We start from the raw sequence: 20,930 nt of genomic DNA, 5'->3' as shown, positions 1-20,930 counted from the left end.
CTTTTTCCTGTATCAGTAAAAAGAAAAAATTTTTCCTTACTGTAAATAAGTACTTGATTTTTTGATTAAGTTTCCTCACTACAGTAACTCCCATTTGGTGATAATACACTTTCTATATATACATTACTATATTTTGCTAATATCTTGTTAATTTTCTAAAAGTCGTAGACTTTCATTTTGTATTAATAGAGTATCTTGGGCCCCGACTCGTTTCTTGTTCCTGCTCTAATACCAGGCAGCTGTTCCTACTCCCCATTCCTTATCAGTGTATCTTTATGATAGTGGTGGCAGTGTTTCCTGACTTCCTCTGTGGTTATTGTAATTGGTGAAGGGCTCATTTGTTTGTGGTGGTGGGCAGTTAAGTTCTGTTCCACACACGCTTTTCCCACTCACCACCTCCAACAACAACACATTAACTTGAACTTTGGCTCTTTTCCATTTAGATAGGGGGTCTGTGCCTGGGCCTTAGCCTGCAGTTCCTCCCCTGATGGAAGGCTTTTGCTTCACATGTCCTTGAAATGTCACTAAGAGGAAGGAGCTCTTCTCCATATTCTCTTAGACCAATGCTTATGAAGAGCAGTTTACCAAGATCCCACAGGGAAGGACTGTGAATGAGTGCAGCTGCCCCTTCCCTCTACCTGCACCTGCCAGGGATTGCAACTGCCCTGCTGTCCTTAGCTGGCAAACGGTGTTTATCTTATTCAGCAGGTTGAGCCTGACTATATTTCCTTTGAGTTTGTGGGTTGAAAAGCTATTGGTTGTTACTATTCCATATATTTTTTTCTGTCCCATTCTCCCTTTCCTCTCCTTTGGGATGCCAATTAAACTCAATTAACATTTGGTTTCAGATGTTCTGTTCTCCCCCACACACATACACCTTTTTTCCTGCTTATATTTCAATTTGGGTACTTCAGTTTGGCCTATTTCAAGTTCACTGTTCACTTCTGTCTGGCATTAAATCCATCTAAAGAAATCTTTAATTTCTTATATTGTAAGTTTCATCTTCCAGCAGTTCTCTGTGATCCTTTTTTCATAGCTTCAGTGTCTGTAGTGAAATCCCTTTTTTATTAAGCATGTTGTCTGTGTCATCCATCAGATTCTTTAGTGTTTACATCATAGTTATTTAAAAGTCTATCTGATAATTTCAGCAACTGGGTTTTCACTATCTGATTGAATTAATAATTTCATCTCTTGCTTATATTCTTGCCCTGTGTTTAATAACTTTTGATTGAATGCAGAACATTTGTATAAAAAAGCAGATTGAAGTAAATTTCATTTACCATCAGAAAATGACCGTCATTTTTTGTTAGTCATGATAGGTAGTGGGGCTAAGTCAATAAGATGTGGGCTTTGTTGCACAGTTTCAGTTTGATTTAGTGAAGTGATTTGAGAGCAAGATTAAACTACGCTGCAAAATTTGTTGTCTGCGTGTAATTTCTATGTGATATCAACTTTCTGAACCATGGGCTATTTCTTTGATTAACCCAACTGTCAGTTCTTTGGTCATTCTGAAGTTCTTTTTGCTCCCCAGTCCTGTCCCAGCCTTCTGTAGCTTAAAATAAGAGTATTTTAAGAGTTAGCTTAGTTAAGAGTTAACTAGTAAATAATCTTTGAGGGGCTTCTCGCAGCAGTCCTCCTTTACTCCAGCCTTGAGTAGTTATTTGTCTATAATATCTGAGTGGAAGTTTCTTTCAGCTCTCTTTTTTCTTTCAGCCCTTGGCAGTTCAATGTCTAGAGTCTCTTGAATTGATTTCTCTTCTACCCATTCCTCCATCTCCCTTTCAGAGGACAGATTCCTTACATTTGAAGAAGACTTAGTTTCTTTCTTTTTTTCTTTCTTTTTTAAAGATTTATTTATTTGTGCATACAGATGAGGGGTACAGGCCAGAGGTGCAGGGGTAGTGAGAGGATTCACCAGAGAAAGGAGAGTGGGGTGCAGAACAGGCAGATCGACAAAGTACACTGCTGAGGGGAGCAGTGGGTGGAGCAGGAGAGGTCTGCTACCCCATGTGGGTCACCTCCGGGGCAGGCGGGGATCGAACTCATGCGGAAGTGGCTTTAGCTTCTTAGTCTGTGCTTTCGCTTGCTGCGCCACAAGGGAGGGCCCAAAGACTTAGTTTTTTAAGAGTATCTCTCAGTTTTCAGGTCTTTCCTCCCCACCCCACACACTTTGGCATATTTATTTGGGCAAGCACTTGGTGAAGATGTGGGAATGAGTGGTTGGTGATGCAAGTTTGCTTTGTAAGATCTTTGCCATGTCACCCTACATGTTGTCATTAAATCAGTGTTTATGCTAGTTTCTGTGGTGGGATTATTATTCCTTTGCCCCACTCCACTGGGAAAGAGACATCCATGAGTCCTTATCAACACCCAGCACTTACTGGAATTTAGTTTTACTTAGGTTCCTCTGTATCTTTAACTCTTTATGAAATCAGGAGAAAAATTTTGTAACTTACCTGACTTGTTTTGATAGATTGTTAGGGTGTTCCCATCCTGTTTTCCCATCCTGTTTCCAACTAAATTCTTATGGAATACTTTATAATGTAGTCTAGCAAATACCTGGTAAATTTTTGTTATTTTATAGTTGATTTCCTATAGAAGTTTTTCAAAGCTGAATTTCTAAATCTTCTCACATTTATTTTAAAGATCTTATTTATGTATACAGAACTTGGGTATAGGCCACAAGTACAGGTACAATGAGAAGATTCAATGGAGTCAGAGTGGGGAGCAGAACAGGCAGATTGATAAAGTGCACTGCTGATGGGAGCAGCGGGCTGGGCAGGAGAGATCTGCTGCACCATGTGGGTCACCTCCCTGGCTGGGGATTGAACTTGGCACTGAAGCCTACTTCACAGTGCTATGCTTAAATCTGTTGTGCCACCTATGAGGGCCTTGTTCTCAAATTTTAACTTTGTTCTCAAGTGATGAATGAGCTTGTCGCCTACTTTGAGATTAAGTAAGCCATTACAATTTAATTGAGGGGCTTGTTGAGGGTATGGGAAACATTTGTTTTAGGTGCACAGGAAACCAAGCAAATGAAAAAGTAAGATAATTGACTCAGGGAAAAAAAACATTGTATAGTAGTTGACTACTAATCTCCTTGGGACCATATTATATACTTGATTACTTAATTTAAAATTGAATATAGTTATTTTTAAGTTTGGATGAAAGGAAGAATGTTAAGAGTTTAAAGAATTGTTACTGTGGTAGGAAGGAACTACATTTTACTTACTATGCATGTTGTCCTTAGCTTTAAGTAGAAAAAAATTTTTTTTTTAAAAAGATAGTCTTTCCAGGCCCTCCCTGGTGGTGCAGTGGGTTAAAGCGCAGCACTGAGAAGCTAAAGCCACTTCCCCATGAGTTCAATCCCTACCTGCCCGGGAGGTGACCACATGATGCTGCAGACCTCTCCTGGCCCGCCCGCTGCTCCCCTCAGCAGTGTACTACGTCTATCTGCCTGTTCTGCTCCCCATTCTGTCTCTCACCGCCCCTTAGCCTATGGACTGTACCCCAGTTCTGTATGCACAAATAAATAAATCTTAAAAAAAAAAAAAGATAGTCTTTCAAACCTTTCCCTTACACTTTGTATCTTAATTCTTGTTTACTTCACACTGTTTTCATTTCCTTTTCTTATAATTTTAGATTAAGTGTTTTGACTTAGGTTGAAATTCTGAAAAGTGAGAAAAACTTTATTTTGGCGAGATGATATTAAGTATTGGTGATATTAAAAGTTAAAAGTAAAGTAGTATTGCTAGTGATAGTCTTTTTAAATAAAGATTTAACTTGCAAAATTAATCATTTCTCAGAAAGTCTTGACCTTAAAACATTATTTTGTTTTTAAAAGGGGTTGTTTGACATTTCATTTAAATTATTAATGACATCTTTGTGGGTGAAGAAGAGAACTTCTGAAAGATTGTTGGGAAAATAATAATTTAAATTTCTACTTCGTGTTGTAGTTTGTTTTCATTGCTACAGTGAATGAAATGATTACTTGATTTTAAAATTAGTCTCTAAATTTTCCTTTCTGTATCTTTTTTAGGTTAGATAAATTAGACTCTTGTGGACTGCTGTCTTTGGTAAGAACATGTCGTCCATCTTGCCATTCACTCCACCAGTTGTGAAGAGACTGCTAGGATGGAAGAAATCAGCTGGTGGATCTGGAGGAGCAGGTGGTGGAGAGCAGAATGGACAGGAAGAAAAGTGGTGTGAGAAAGCAGTCAAAAGTTTGGTGAAGAAACTAAAGAAAACAGGACGATTAGATGAGCTTGAGAAAGCCATCACCACTCAAAATTGTAATACTAAATGTGTTACCATACCAAGGTAAGTGTTAAATCAGAAATTTGATGATCATACTGTTGCAAATTGTTTGAAGGAATCAATTTAAAGGAAAGTTACCAAAATGTTACTTTCAAGTTACTTGTAAATAATGATTAAAATAATACAGCATTTTTTAACCAATTGTGTTGTGTTTTGCTAGTTAAGATTTGATTTTTAAACCATTTTCTTGAACATCAAGAAAGTTCAAACAAGATAAAATACTTAGCTGTCCTTCAGTTTCATTGTCTAAATGCTTACTTGTATGTTCTGAATGATACCTGAATAAAGATTCAAAGCTTTTCTATCACTAACTCAGCAGTGACTGACAGTTTTCTCCCCCTTGGTCACAGCTTGCGTCATTAAAGGTTAAAAGAAACTGCTAGCACTGTGAAGAATTGTACAGTTTTTGTTTGAGTGGCAACAGTGCTTCCCTAGAACAGTATAAGAGATGGCTTTGTAGACATTGCACATGGTCAGAAACTTTCTTGAAGGTCCATGTCTTATATTGGACAGACTTAATAGAAGTTACAGTTTTAGTATAAAGATCACTCTGGCTACAGGAGACAAATGGTAAGGAGATTGTTGTGTGTGGTTGCAGCGTGGCTGGTGGACCTTGAATTAGGAAGATCAGCAGACTGTTCACAGGTGGTCTCATGGTAGGTCCTGTGTTTGGCTGTGCTTATACAGGGAATTGAAAGATTTGGCATGTGTTTTGGGAATATAGCTGATAGGCTTTGCTAATGAATGGCTAAGAATTAGGCTATATTTGTTAAATTTTCATTTTTGTTTAGGGATTATTAGCCACCGCATATGTGATTTGCATTTTCTTACTAGAGTTAATATAGTGTTTTCTCTTAATTTGTTTCCTTTCTACTAAGAAAGTAAGGGAGAGAAACTTAAAAAAAAAATAGAAAAGAAACTTCTATGAGATGTAATGGATATTATGAAACATGTAAGTTCAGGGACTTAGTTCTAAGGAAGGGGACTTTGCTTACTCCCACTTTTGAATGTTTCCTTCTGAAGGAATGTAGGTACCTAAGTTAAATCTCCATGGATACCAAAGTGCATGGTGGTAGTGAGAGTGCAGTAGTAGGATGTAACTGGCCACAAAAAGCCTAAGCCTTCATCACAGCTGCTACTCTGGGAATGTACAATGACTGTGGGACCTGGCAGGAGTGAGTCTGTGTGGGTAGTAAGGACTGCAGCATGCTGTGCTGGGGAGTATCATTGGGTGAAGATAGCGTCATTGAAGAGCCTTAGGAAAACAAAACTCAAAAGTAAATGAGATAAATTTTGTAGAGCACTAGCGAAGAAAATGGTTGTGAGAGACAGGGAGATCAGTGTGTTATCTCCTAGATCAAAAAGCTATGTGATCCAGAAAGGCAGGGAGCCTTGCTTTTGATCAACTTCATCTAAGGCTCAGATTGCTTTTGCAGTGAGGTTACTGACAGGAGAGCCTGAGTATAGAGTCGTGAAATTGTCCTTTAAGAAACAAAATAATTAACAGCTTGATGATTCAGTTTTACAGATGGTAATTAAACAGTGGAGTCACCTCAATCAAATTTCTTTTTTATTTTCTATTACTCTTTTATAGCCTATTACACAGCTTTCTTTATATTCTAGAGCTTTTTAATTAAAATTTCATTTCTACCCTTTATCTGACTGCTAACAACGAAGTCGTTGTCCATTACCTTGTTTGTTATCACAAAGTTCCTTGAAGCTTAGAAAACTTGTTTATCTAATTTGGTGATTTTTTTTTTTAATAATATTGCAAGAACTGTAGATTTATTAGTACTGGTTGTTTTCTAGCAAAAAAGAAATGTCTTGTACTATATTTGGTATCGCCTATCTTAACAGAGTTACATTGTGCATAGTAGTAGAACAGTTATATTTTATCAGATTATTAGTCATATCTTAACTACTAAATGTCCTTAAATACTCAGTCAACACATCATTGTGTACCCTATATAGGATGTGTTGGGAATGGGGCGGAAAAGTTCTGTTATGAAAAATACTGATTGTTATTAATTCAAAATGTGATTTTAATAGAATGAACTTAATGGAAGCTTATTTACTTAAAATTACACATTCCTTTATTTTAAAAGATTTATTTATTTATGCATACAGAACTGGGGTACAGGCCAGAGGCACAGGGGTGATGAGGAGATTCACCAGACACAGAGTGGGGAGCAGAACATGTAGATGGATGAAGTACACTGCTGAGGGGAGCAGCAGGCAGGTCAGGAGAGGTCTGCCACACCATGTGGGTCACCTTCCTGGTGGGGATCGAACTCATGAAGTATCTGTGGCTAGCTAGCTTCGTAGTGCTTGCTTTAACCCGTTGCACAACTAGGGGAGGCCTTAAAATTACACATTCTTAATAAAGTATCTTAAGATTTTACAAACCTAAAAATGCACATTGAATTGATGAGACCATGAAATATAAATTACTTAATTCTAAAAAGTGGCAAATTTTCTGTCATTGACCCTTAGTAGAGTTGTGAATAAATTTTGGGTAGAAACAGCCCTAGCTTATGTACCTTCACCCCATCCCTCATTTAAATAATTACCCTGTCTTCATAGTTTTGCCTCTAAAGGGATAAGCATAATTATGTATATGCCATTATTGCAGCCTTCCTACTATTACATGTGATGACAATAATTAATTCATGGGTAGGATTTAACCTGTTAAGCTGCAGTGAGCTGAATAGTATAAATAAAGTTTAGGGAGCTTTTCCATCTCAAGTATTTTTGAGACAAAGTTAGGTTATCTTGAGAAGCATGATAAAATGGTAGTTTTGAGACTCTTATAAAACTACAATCATGAATGACATTTAAATTAAAACTGATACATGTAAGATGTATGATTGACTCCCTCATCCCAGACTTTGCTGTTTTATGAAATTTATGACTTCATAAGAGGATATAATTTCTTCCTGGTTTGTTTCAAGTTTACCAGTAGGGGAGATGGGGAGTGAAGACTGAAAAAAATTATTAGGAAAATAAGTAGCTTTAAAGAACTTTTCCTCATAGATTTTATATAAAAGCTTCTATAATTTTCAGTAACAGAAATAAATGATACTTTAAGTTGTGTACATTATTTAAACATTAAAACCTCTACATGTGAAAGTTATCGGCTTCAAAATATTGTACAAATGTGGTCTGATCTCTGTTTTGTAGGATACTAATTTAAAATATTGTCACAGTATAAAACATTTAAACAACATATAAACATTACAAAATGTGTACTTAAATTTTTGAGCCTCCCTGGTAGCGCAGCAGGTTAAAGCACAGCACTGAAAAGCTGTGTTAGCTGTGTTAGCATGAGTTAGCTCCCCGTCCTGGAGGTGACCACATGGCGTGGCAGACCTCTCCGGATCCGCCCGCTGCTCCCTTCATCAGTGTACTGCATAAGTTGGCCTGCTCTGCTCCCCACTACCTCTGGTGAATCCTCTCACCGCCCCTGCACCTCTGGCCTGTACCCCATCTCTGCATGCATAAATAAATACATCTTCTTAAAAAAAGTTGAATTTTAACATAATTCTATATCCTTTGAATTTTTTGTATTCAAGTATTTTTCTGACATTTGTGATACTTTTTACTTGTTAAACATATGAAAGTAAATTTAGACTATCCATCACCATCAGCTGCATTATTAAAGTAAATATTCCTGAACCCATTTATCATATTTAAAGAATTTATATTTAAATCTTTTCAGTGGTAGGGACTATTTTGTTTACATGGGAGATATATTTAACAAGATATCAAAATAATGTTTCAACATAAAAGTGAGAGGAAAAAGGTGAAAAATTTTTTCCCACCATTAACTGACCTGTCCTACTTCCAAGACGAGCTGTACCAAACCAAAGAATGCGGTCTCAACTTATTCTTTCATAACTCTATGAAGATTTTATTTTCATTCCCCCTTTTAATTTGGGAATGGCTCTACCAATTTACTAGTCCAGAGATTTTTTTCCCTAAAAAAATAATGCTTGGCCCTCCCTGGTGGCGCAGCGGGTTAAAGCACTGCACTAAGAAGCTGAAACCACTTCCGCATGAGTTCGATTCCCGCCTGCCCCGGAGGTGACCACATGTGTGGCAGACCTCTACTGACCCACCCGCTGCTCCCCTCAGCAGTGTACTTCGTTGATCTGCCTGTTCTGCTCCCCACTCTGTCTCTGGTGAAGTCTTTCACCACCCCTGCGTCTCTGGCCTGTACCCCAGTTCTGTATGCACAAATAAATAAATCTTTAAAAAAAAAAAATAATGCTTATTGTCAAAAGTTCTGGGTTTTGTAAGAATACTCTTTTAATGTTTGATTTATCTGGGGTACTATGCCAAAGTTATTGCTTTAGTTTTTGTCTTGTTATATTTTTGTTATTGATTTCTAGTGGCTAGATATAATGCAGAGTACTGTTGATAATTAAGAATGCATTTAGCCACTTGCTGACTGTATTGGCTTAGGCACATTACTTTATTTGTGCACTTCCTTTTTCTCCTTTGTCAAATGGGGAAAGCAATGTCTTATTTGTAGGTTTGTGGCTTTATATGTGGAAGAAGGTAGTGCTATACTTTATACATAGTAAGTACTCACTGTGGATTATTTATGTGTGTATTGAATCTCCAGATTTTATTTTGAAGTGAGACTGGTAAAGCCAGACACGTGGTAACAGGGCATGGGCATGTTTTCAAGCTAGCCTAAAACGACTTGAGAGAGCAAATACAGGAGACTTGGGGCTATGGGGTAACAGTCCTGTTTTGAAATTAGCACCACCAAAGGAGGGAGCACCTGGACATTCTTAGCAGCTTGCTCAAATTTGAGACGGAATGAGAGTATGGCAGGTTTAACTACCTGCAAGTATCAAGAAAGGAGTCATATGCTAATAAAACTCAAGCAGTATAATTGGCAAACACACAGTTAGGAGCATCATAATCAAACCAGTGAGAGAGAAAAATTTAAAGGTAACATGTGAGAAACTTGAGTTACAGGGTAACAGTGATATGACAGTGACATTTCAGTAGCAAGGGGCCCAGAGGATTGTAAAATAACATCTCTGAAGTGCTGATATCATAAAGCCATACCATAAATGTGAATCTGGTTAATAAAACTTAACTTCAAAGTACATGCAGTAAAACTTAATAGATTTATTGGGTTAAACATCACAGATCCATTAATTATAGTTGGAGGGCTCTGTTAGAACAAAAAATTAGTAGGCATAAAGGATCTGAGTTACACTATTAATCATCTGTTTGATATTTATGAATACTAAGTCCAGCATCAGACTAATAAATAGTCTTTTCAATTGCTCATAGTAACCTTACCCGGAAAGACGACTTATAGGGCATAAATCTCAATAAACTTTAGATTGAAATTGACAGAGTATTTACTTCAATAATGATAGAACTAATTTAGAAATCCATATAAGACATTGATTAAGAAATTAAAATAAAAAAGACAATTCCTTCACCCGTGGTTTATTTAGAAGAAAACCGTAAGAAATTAGAATCATAGCATATCAAATACATGGCATGTAACTTAAACAGTGTTTAAGAAATATATTAAAGATACTTTATACTTAAACATCTAGAAAGGAATTAAAAGAAAATAAGCAGAAGGAAGAAATAAAGTATGAACAGAAATCAATGACTAGAAAAGAGATGATAGAGGTAATTAGCAAAACCAAAAGCTGGTTTGTCGGAAAGAAACCTAATCTTCTGATGAAGATCAGAAATGAAGGGGATAGTACTAGAACCTGTAGGCATAGAAAGTACAACCAGCATATATTTATACAATTTTATACCAATTTGATGGCTATATGTGATGGCCAACTTCTTTAATAAGATTACCTGAATTGATGTAAGAAGAATGAAAAGTTTTGCTAGCCCTAGTTAAAGAAAGTGAATTCATAATAAAACAACTTTCCTGTAGAGAAAACTCAAGGTTCAGGTGGTTTTTGCTGGTAAACATTTGACCAAGAAATAGCATTACTCTTACAGAAACTCAGAGAACAGGTTACAAGGCCAGCATAATCCTAATCTTTGTGGCACTAAAGAAAGAAAATTTATATGAACATAGATTAAAAAACAATACTCAATAATGTTGTTTACTCCATTAACAAAGGAGATAAACTGTAAGATCACCTCATTTGTTCTAAAGCCTTTTACAGATCTCATCCATTCATGACAAAGAAGTCCAGCAAACTAGAAATGTATAAAGACTATCAGTGTCACAAAGGATATTAATCGATAGTTAATGTTTTCCCTAAGATCAGGAATAGGACAAGGATGTCCATTCTTGTGTCTTCAATTCATTATGTTAGTGGGGGACTTTAGCTAGTGCACTGAGTCTAGAAAGCATTGCATAAAAGTCATAAAGAACTGAAAGAATACACTTCAAATCATGCTTTTTCTTCATGTCATGATTACTTATGTAACAATCTTAAAAATAAAGTCACTAAAGCAAATAAGTCAGTTTAGTAAGGTTGTACTTTATGGATTCATTATGTAAAAAACAGATGAATTTTTATAAATATTAACAGCAAACTAATGGGAAAATATTAAGAAAATTCTGTGAAAAGTAGTTATCAATAAAATATCTAGAACTACTTTAAAAACACAAGACTTTGATATAAGTTAAAGACGACTAAACCAATGGAAAGAGTTTTATTTCTCAGCTAGCCAGAGATACTACTGCCAGACACATCTGAGGTAACAAGTACAAACTGAACAAAATAAAAAGTAAAATGGAGAACAAAGGAGAGTTTTTAATAACTTAAAACTCTATCTCTTGGAGGGTTTTTGTATTTGGGAGATGGAATGGCATGGGATGAATTTTCTTAATAGTTGTATTCGTGTAGATTATGTAGAAATAGCTAAAAATTTCAATACTAAGTCTAGTACTTTTTTCTGGCCTGAGAAACAGTAGTCAGAGTTTGGTACATCTGCTGAAGAGTTAAAGAGAAGGAAAGAGTTAAAGAGAAGGAAAGAACTATTTAAAAGAGGCCCAGATTCTGCTTATAAACTTGGTGGAAATAACTGGATTGATTTGCTAATGTCAAAAACTTGTTAAAAGAGTTTGCAGATTGAATGCAAGCAAATTGATTCCCTCATAAACTTTTGTTGGACTATAACAGAATTTAGCATCTTATTCACATTAACAATGTCTGACAGTCAACACACAAAGAAAATGTGATCCTTTCTCAAGAGGAGATCCGTGGAGAGCAACCCTGAGATTATCTACATGTTATATGTGTACAATAAAAATTGACATATCCATCCAGTTTGTGAATTGGAACATTTATAGTATTGAGAAGTCATTCTCTCCAATTTGCTCCAAATCAATCCCCATCAAATCATGTATATATAAAATATATATGTAATAGTTTATTTTTACATCATTTTGTGCCTATATATATTTTTTAAAGATTTATTTATTTATGCATACAGAACAGGTCTGGGCCTGAGGTGTGTGTGAGGGGTATATGTGTGTGAAAGAACTCAACAGAGACACATTGGGGAGCAGTAGACCAGACAGGAGAAGTCTGCTGTGCCATTTGGGTCATCTCCCTGGCTGGGGATCGAACTCCCATTGCAGTGGCTGTGGACAGCTTCATAATGCTGTACTTGAACCCACTGTGTCACTGGGGAGCCCCAAATCCTACATACTATATAAATTTTGTAGAAACATACAAAATGATCTAAAATTTACTTGGATATGTATAAGACCAAGAATATACAAAGCAATCTTGTAAAAGAATAAAGAGAACTAAAATTATCTGACTTCAAGACTTTCCATTAAACCATAGTAATCAGTACATAAGTCTTGTATAGTAACAAATGAGTGGATTAAAGTAGAGAACACCAAAGTGGATAGATAGTTGTATAGTTACCAGATTTTTGACAGAGATGCCAAAGCAGTCAAGTAGAAAGTTTTTAGGAAGTTTTTAGCAAATAATCTGTAGCAACTAGATATCCATATGGGAGAATGAACTGTTTTACCCCTTCTTGACACCATTCAAAAAAAATTAAATCTAAAATGTACCATAGTTAAACTCTAAAAACTAAAATTGTGATGCCTATACAAGGAAATGTATTTGTGATTTGGTCATTGGCAAAGGATTTTTGTTGACTTTTTTTTTTTAAGGGCATTGAAAGCAGTAAGGGGAAGTTGATAGAATTAATATTAAAAACATCTGTCTCATCAAAAGACATTGTTAAGAAATGAATAAACAAATCCATAGGAGGATATATTTCTGACAAGAGGGATTTATGAAGAATTTATAAAAAATTTATAATTCAGCAGTGAAAGGCAAATAGCCCAACCTTTTAAAAATGGGCAAAATATTTGGATACTTCATGAAAAGAACACAAAGGATCAGTAAGTAAATAGAAGTATATAATATCATCAGGGGAAATTCAAACTGAAACTCCAATGAAATGCCACAGTACAACCACCAGCTGTAATAAAATAAGATGACCACACCAAATTGTAATGAGACTGTGGAATAACCAGGAACTTGCATATATTCAGGGAGGGAATATAAAATGGTATTTTCTATTCTGGGAAAAATGTTGACAGTTGCTTTAAAATCCAGTGTACATCTACTTAATGACCTGAGGATTTCTCTTCAGTGAAAACTTATGTCCACAAAAAGACATGAACTTAACTATTCGTATCATCTTTGCTCATAATTCTCAAATCTGGCAACAGGTCAGGTGTTGTCAATAAAAGAATGGCTAAACAGATTGTGGTTTGTTCATGTAATGAACAGTACTAAAAAGAATGGATTACTGTCACACTGTCATAGTAATTTCAAGAACACTGTGTTGAAAAAAAAAGCCAGATCCAAAATGGTTTAAAAAGAAAGCTCAGTGATAGCCCCTGGGGTTAGCCTCTGGGAGAGGCAATAGTAGGAAATGACAGGGACTTCCTGGACTCTGGATGATCTTGACAGGGTTGAGTTTCATAATTTAGGCATTTTATTAACTCACAAAATATTGGTGAAGGCTTGTTTCACCTAGGTAAATTTTACCTCAAACCAGTGATTTATGAACTCTAGTTTAATAATACATGCTTTAGTGTCTAGAGGTAAAATATCTACCACTTAATTTTTAATGTTTTAAAAACAAGATGACTAAATAGAGGGGTGGCAACAGCATGACTTACCTGTATGTCCTTCGTTGGCATTTTCCAGGGAAAAGATTTTCAGTGCTGGATGGCAAATAATTTGGGCAGGCTCTGGATTCTAGGGGTAGTTCTTGTTTGTCTGGGCCTTAATTTAGGATGATTTAGAACAGCAGGAATACTGGTTTGGTAAGTAAAAGTTTGGTAAAATGGGGATTTGGACTTGGATTGATTTGTTTGAATATCAAAAGTGTGCTGTCAGAGCATCTTTCGCTATCTAAAGGAATTTTCTAGCTCTGGTAGGAGCTGTCTTTAAGATTAAGGTCAGTTGTTCTGGCTCAGATGCCAGAACATCAAGGATATAGAAAATAGGAAAGCCCAGTAGGTGCATATTTGTGTAAAAATTTGAAACCACTGATTTAAAAAGTTATTATGTAGAAGTGTACCCTGAGAAATTGAGGCTTTTAAACCTAAAGTGGATATGAATTTTAGTTTTTATCTCAGGAATTCTGTAGCCTTTTGAATTACTCAACTACTTACTTACATTGATTTCTTTATTTGAAATAATAGTGATGTTATTCATCTTAGAGATTTGATAGAAATATAAACCAGACAATACACGTAAAGCACTTTGAATAGTGCTGGGTATACAGTAAATACTTAAATAAGTGTTGGCAATTTTGGGTAAATTTCCTATAGTCAGTTTTTTATTGTATTTGCTGACTTGTTAAGGACAAGTTATACATAAAGCTTTCTTCATGGAGGGAAGGTATAAAACCATCTGTAGGAATGCACTGTCTTGTTTTCTATTTCCCACCCTTCAGCCATATAATGGTGAAGTACACAGAAGTAATATGTATAATGTTCTTTTTTATTGAAGTGATCAGCTCTGGATTCATGAGTTGTATACGTATATGGTACATATATAGTAATATATATGAACAATCTAATGTAAACATGCTAATCAAAAGACCAACTTAAGCTAAATTGTATTACTGGCAAAATCAAACTAATTAATTGAACAAAAGATACTATTCTTGCTAATACCAAGTTTCTGTTGCCATTGTTATACCAAAAGCTGCCACCCTGACTGAGGGTTCTTTTAAGGTCAGAATAATACCATGTGCCCTGTGTGTTATAGCCTCCTACCACTTTCCTCTAAAACTACTATGAAGCATAATTTATAAAGCTCACCATATTACTTGGCCTGTTTTGGGGGGGAGGGGTGATGTTATCATCACCTATTAAGTCAGTCTTGCTGCTGAGTTTGTTAACAAATCCAAGTTGAACTGATGAAATGTACAAGAATGATGGTGCTTATCCAGGTGATCCAGGGCATTTGTTTAGAAGACTTATGTCAGTTAATATTTATTCAGAATAAAAATGTAGCTTAAAAATTATAATAGGAATGAGACCCTTGATAGTAGTACTGTAGTTAAGGTCCCCAGAGATCCCTAGGCTTTAGTTAAAGAAATGCTGGTATACGTGTTATTAAAGTTTTTGGGAAAACGGAAAGAATTGTTTGCTAAGATTTGACCCTGCCACTGTGAGGTACATGACTGTGATGAGGTGGTTTTATTATCCCTCTGAGGGTCTTTCCCACAATTTTAAAATGTCATCATAATATGTAGCATGCAGGTTATTGTGGGACGTACAATTTATTTAAAATTTTATTTAATGCCTGACATGTTACAGCAGCTTACAGTGGCAATTGTTACTACATCTTTCATTGATTATGATATCCACAGCTTTTTACAAATATTGGAACAAATATTTTCTTTTACATGTAACATAAAGTAATATATTTTAAAGTAGACGACAATTTAGATTTCTTAAAATAAGGAATGTGTAAGCCCTTTATATAGTTAAGATCAGTGTTATTTCCCTAGCATTTGTTTCTTTTAACATATATTAGAAGCTTGTCATCCTTTTAGTTAAAACTTGTCACTTCTTATTAACAAACTTGAGAGCCTAAGATATTTAATTTCCACCAGTGTTACTTAAAGTATTGATATGGTTGGATTTAAGCCTACCATTGAGCCTAAGAGATTTAATTTCCACCATTGTTACTTAAAGTATTGATATGGTTGGATTTAAGTCTGCCATTTTACTCTTTATTTCCTATTTGTTTTTGTTTTTTTCCTTTCTTTTGGGATTTGTTTTAGTATTTCATCTTCATTTTCTATATGCTTTTTAGCTGTATCTCTTTGCTTTTCTAAAAGGGTGATTGCTTACTAGATGCATCCTTAGCTTGGCAACAGTAAAACTATTTTATTTCATGCTAAGTATATATCATGTTAAGTACATATTCTTTTAGTTATAATTTTAGTATAATTTGTCATCTCCCTTTTATAAATATTGAAAGAATATCCTCTTGCATTTACTTAATTTCTAGTTCTTTTCATTTTTGTCTGTGATTTAGTTTTCACAGAGAACTTTCCTTTAGAATTTCTTTGTGTAAAATCTGTTAGAAATGTTGCAGTTTCTGTTCATCAGAATGTCTTTATTTTGGCTTATTTTAAAGTGGATATTTTTGTTGGTTGTAGATTTTAGGTTGGGAAGCTTTTCCTTTCAACTCTAAAGATGACTCATTGTCTTCTGGTTTCTATGCGTCTATGAAAGCAGAAACTAGATGAGAAATCATTATTCATGTGTGTATTCCTTTACATGTATGAATTGTTCTGTTTTGGATGCTGTCAAAAATATACAAAGCTGGGCATTGGTTAAATGTGAAAAAAACAGTTTTTATTCAGTAACTACTGCAGTGTGGGAAAGGTCTGATTTCAATTCCAGTTTGTATAGAGGTGACTAGACGAATGGGGAAGATGGGGAGGATCCAGCATGGGCTCAATGCAGAGTCATGGAAGTAAAAAATTATTCACAAAATAGGTCAGTATCTATGATCAGGTCATCTGAGTCAGCTAAAAAGTATTGATCAAAAGTTAGAGTCTGCCTTTCTTTTGAGGAGAAGACTGGGAGGCAGAGGCCCTATCCGTCTGATAATTGATTACATTTCAAAGGAATGGCTTTCAGGTCCTTGAGAAAGAGTCCTGAGTTGTAGGAGACACTTTTTACATGTCAACAAGTAAAAGAGTAATGGTTAATGGTGTAAATTATAAGCTTTCTAAGTAAGTACTCTAAAAAAGGATGTCAAGGGCTTCTGGACAGGTGTTGGCAGGAACACATGGTGAATTGGGCAGCCATGAGCTTTTCCAGACAGGAACTTGAAAGGATCTGGATTCGACTGCTAGAAGTTGTGCTAGAGTTAAGACTAAGTGCAGAGATTTTGTAGTTCTTTGCACTTCAAAGATTTTCTGTTCATCTTTGTCTTTAGCATTTTGACAGTGATGTGTCTGCCTGTGTGTGTGTGTGGTTTTTTTTTTTTTTTTTGTATATAAATTACTTGGTGTTGATTAAGGTTTTTGGACGGTGTAATTTGATACTGTTTTAGTCGTTATTTCATATATTTTTTTCTTATCCTGGCTTTCCCCCTTTCTGGGATACATATATCGACACCATTTTGTTTAGTCTTTTTTAATTTCAGTTCTTCTGGTTAGATAATTTCTGTTGATTCATCTTCAGATTTACTGATTCTCCAATTTTCTCTAGCTTAACAGTTGAATTTTTTTTATATCTGACTTGAAATTTTTAGTTTTAAAATTTACTTATGATTCCTTTTTATAGTTTCATTATGCAGCTTAGATTCTCATCTGTTCATTGTCCATGGACATGTAATAGTTACTTTAAAATTTTCTTCTAATTCATCTTTTGGAGTGGTGTTTGTTTCTACTGGATGTTTTTTCTTTTGGTGGGGGCAGGTAGCATTTACTGGTTATTCATGTTTTCAGTAGTTTTGGGAAAACATATAGACTCTGACTTTTGTTGTCTTCCTTTCAAGAATGTTGATTTTTGTTTTAGCGTACAGTTTTGGGTGGCCTCAGAGTCCAAACTATCTGCCTCTGCTGTAAAGAACTGACATTTCAGCATATTTCCTTTGCACTTTCAGGGACTTGTTTTCAGAATACTGCAGTCTCCTACATGTGTCAGGGTCAGAAAGGATCTAGGCAGCTCACACTTAACATTTAAGTGGTCTGTCCTCCTCGAGGTCTTCACAGGCTTTTCCTCCTTTCCCAGCCTCTCTGGGAGCCTAATCATCCTCTGACTGCAGGTCAGTACAGCTCCCGTTTTTGCATGGGTCTGATTGCCCTGCCTCCGACGCCACCGAACACATTCCAGCCTGTGTTTCTCCTGCTTAATCAGAGTTTTCTCTCCTTCAATTTTTTTTTTTTGTTCTGAGGAGGGATCTCTTCATTGTTTCCAAATAACTTGTTTTTACTATGTTTTGTTCAGAAGTTATTATTTTTATCCCAAGGAATGTTTGCCCAATGAGGCTTCTCTGCCTGCTCACCCTCTGTTCTGTCTTGGGTGTGCTGCTGCTCAGTTGCACACTGTTTCTGATAACTGAGTCTTGATGATGATGTGTTTCAGAATCTGGTAGGGCCAGTTCTTATTCTCTTCTTATTGTCTATTTCTTTTCCTGGTAGGTCATGATATTTTCCTATTATATTTGGAATAATTTTGTTTGGATCTTAAAATGCTTTTCATTTCTATTGAGAACATTAGAACTGTAAATTTAGCAGAATTCATATTGCTATGGTGTTGTCTTCCTGTCTACAAACATAGATGGTCTTTTTCTCTTTGTTCAGTTGAATTTTGTATTTTGTGTGTTTAAATGGTTTCCTTGCACAGTTGTAGTTACTTTATTGTAGGTGCTTTGTAGATTTTGTTACATATCAGATTCTTTTTAAAAAGATTTATTCTTATAAAACAAAAATAAACATCTTGTCTAGAAGCAAACTTAACATTTTAAAATTTTGTGAGATCCTGTAAGGAGTGAAAGAACTGAGGTTTCAGTATGCCTGTGGTGGCAACTGGAAAGTAATTGAGAATGGGATCTGGGTCTCTTAGCTTTAGACTGGTTGCATGTTCTTATAAGCACTGCTTACTATTCTCTGGCTAATTTCAAGGCTTGAAGAAAAGCACAACTTAAGCTCTTCATATTCTGGTTCTTCTTCTGTCAGCCCCAGAGTTACTTGAGTGAAATCTTTAGTCTCAAAAGAGCAGAATAGCCTCTTGATCTGCTCTTGTTAACCATTTTCCTCCAATTATTTTCAAAGAAGGAAAAGTTGAATACTGTTCTGAGGTCCAAATTAAGATTCTTAAGACTAGATTTTACTTGATTCTATTATGATTTTAACTACCTGGTGCTTTTTGTTTCCAGTAGATATTTAATAAATAGCTTAAATAAATGAACCATTTATGTTACGGTGTTTTAGTCTCTACCCTTTTGGGGAAAAAAAGTTTCTTGACGTTTTCTGATTTTTATAGTTTAGAAAATGAAAGAAATTTCTACAACTTATAAAAAGCAGGAGAATCTGTAAAATTTCTCAAGGTGTTATAGAATATTTTAAATATCTGAAAAAATATTTTTAAAAAGCCATCCAGTAATAGGTTACAGTAGTTTTGTAAGCATTACATGAAATGTTAATGCAGTCCAGGGTCTGTGTAAGAGGCCCTGCACCTCTGAAACCCAGGAGCCCATGTGATTGGGTGTTGCCCCGCCACAGGAAGATGACTGTTCACCATTGCCTAACCTTGACATGTTGATTAGTTCACTCACTGGCAGTCTGTGAGTCTGGGACTTAATGTATTGTTTGATTTTACTTCTAAGTTGTTTTGAATTGTTCCTTCCTCCTCCTTGAAATTTTCATGATTTTGTAATATGTGAAAAGCAATTTCAGAAATTACCTTTGACTCTTAATTTTAAAAGTGCAAGTTAGAACTTTAAAGGACTTTGGCACTCAGAAGTTTCATTCCACATTTCCTTTCCAACTCTTCTTTCCTTCTCCCACAGATTGGAAGTTACTTTGAAATGAAGTATAGTGGCAGAGTAAATAGGGAGAATTGTCTCCAGGCTGCTGATAATCTGTAAAGACACAATGAAGAAAAATGTTGAGCTTTTGTGGTCTTTGTGTTTCAAGTGTATTGACTTGGTAAAAAGAAAGATCAGTCATATTTCTTGTATTTATTCTCTCTTTGAAGAATATGAAGCTTTTACATATTTTTGGTATTTCACAGTAGTATCTTAAGACTTTTAAAGTGGTCTGCTATAATAGAATGACTTAAAATCCACTTTCTTTTTCTTTGTAGTAGTCAGAAAATTTTTAGTAAAACTTTATATGTCAATACCTCAACCAAATAACCTGCAAATCTTAACTGTGGAAATGTGTCTATTTTAATTGAATTTTTTGTATATTGAAAATACCAGTCGACAGCCACTTTTAGATGTTTTTTAATAACTGAATTATAACATGAAGCACTGTTAGTCTTAAAAGTATGGGTATTGGATCTTTTGTTGTAAGGAGAAAAAAGTGGAAAGGACATTATAGGTGTGATTTCATTAAGCTAGAGAACATTGATGTTCACATTTTAAAAACATAATCATAACTTACCTGGAGTCACATATTCCATTTTATTGGCTTCCTTCATATAGAAAATATAGAAACCAGTAGTTAATGCCTGTGGAAAAGTGAAGGTGTATATTTTCTGGGTGAAGGAAGTATTCTGTACATTTTCCATGTTTTACATCATGGTATTTTGAATAACCATGCTTCCATGTTCACATCAATTTTTGTTTTTCAATTTATGCACAGCACTTGCTCTGAAATTTGGGGACTGAGTACACCAAATACGATAGATCAGTGGGATACAACAGGCCTTTACAACTTCTCTGAACAAACCAGGTGAATATTCTGCCCTCTCTCAAATCCTAGAGATCTTGTGGGAGGGGGGTTGTTTTGGAAGACCTATAGTGGGTTGCTTACTATAATTTTGCCTAGGTTGTTAATGTAAAGTAAGGCATGGCATTTAAAATACCTGCTTGCCAGTATTAAAAGTATATTATATGTTTCAGCTGATGTTTTGAGCAATGAAATTCTGAGTCTTTTTACAATTATTGCATCCCCTAAAGAATAGGAACTTTGATAATTATATTCTCATTTTAAATTGAGATTAGATTATAACCTATTGTTGGCCTAACTTTTAAGTAGATACATAACCAATTTTTGCTAAATTTCTTGCTGTCATCTAAATCTCATCTTTATACTAATTAATACATAGTTATTTAGTTAATCCTTGTATCACAAATAACACTAGGCTTGCTGTTTTTCATGTTATGTTTTGTTTTTAATCACTTACTCTCTTTTTTTGAACATACTGGTATTTGTCCATTTCATCTCATCATATTCATCACCATTGCATTTATATGTGAGCTGTAGAAATACACCGTAGGAAACAAAACAACCAGAACTGGGTAGTGAATTACATTAGCTTGAGTAAATTACTTTTACATTATGTTGGTATTTATCATTCTTCACACTAGTTCCTTATTTTGATAGCTTAGTCACCTGTGGAATTAATGCCCTTAAAA

The 20,930-nt window shown here is 35.2% G+C and overlaps 1 protein-coding gene across 1 annotated transcript in view; it reads left to right on the top strand.

Moving 5' to 3' along the window:
• The first annotated feature begins 4,037 nt into the window (after positions 1 to 4,037).
• The window catches only part of SMAD2 (SMAD family member 2), a 42,011-nt gene continuing 25,118 nt past the window's right edge, over positions 4,038 to 20,930 (top strand). Inside the window, exons 1-2 of the mRNA XM_004683886.1 lie at positions 4,038 to 4,320; positions 20,155 to 20,244. Coding sequence (XP_004683943.1) covers positions 4,085 to 4,320; positions 20,155 to 20,244 — 326 coding nt within the window. The 5' untranslated portion in view covers positions 4,038 to 4,084. The remainder of the gene's footprint in view (positions 4,321 to 20,154; positions 20,245 to 20,930) is intronic.

This window comes from Condylura cristata, unplaced genomic scaffold, assembly GCF_000260355.1.
Source record: "Condylura cristata isolate star-nosed mole 26May11 unplaced genomic scaffold, ConCri1.0 scaffold00016, whole genome shotgun sequence".
NCBI lineage: Eukaryota > Metazoa > Chordata > Mammalia > Eulipotyphla > Talpidae > Condylura > Condylura cristata.
The sequence above is the reverse complement of the archived record's forward strand: the minus strand, read 5'-3'. Positions and strand labels throughout refer to the sequence as shown.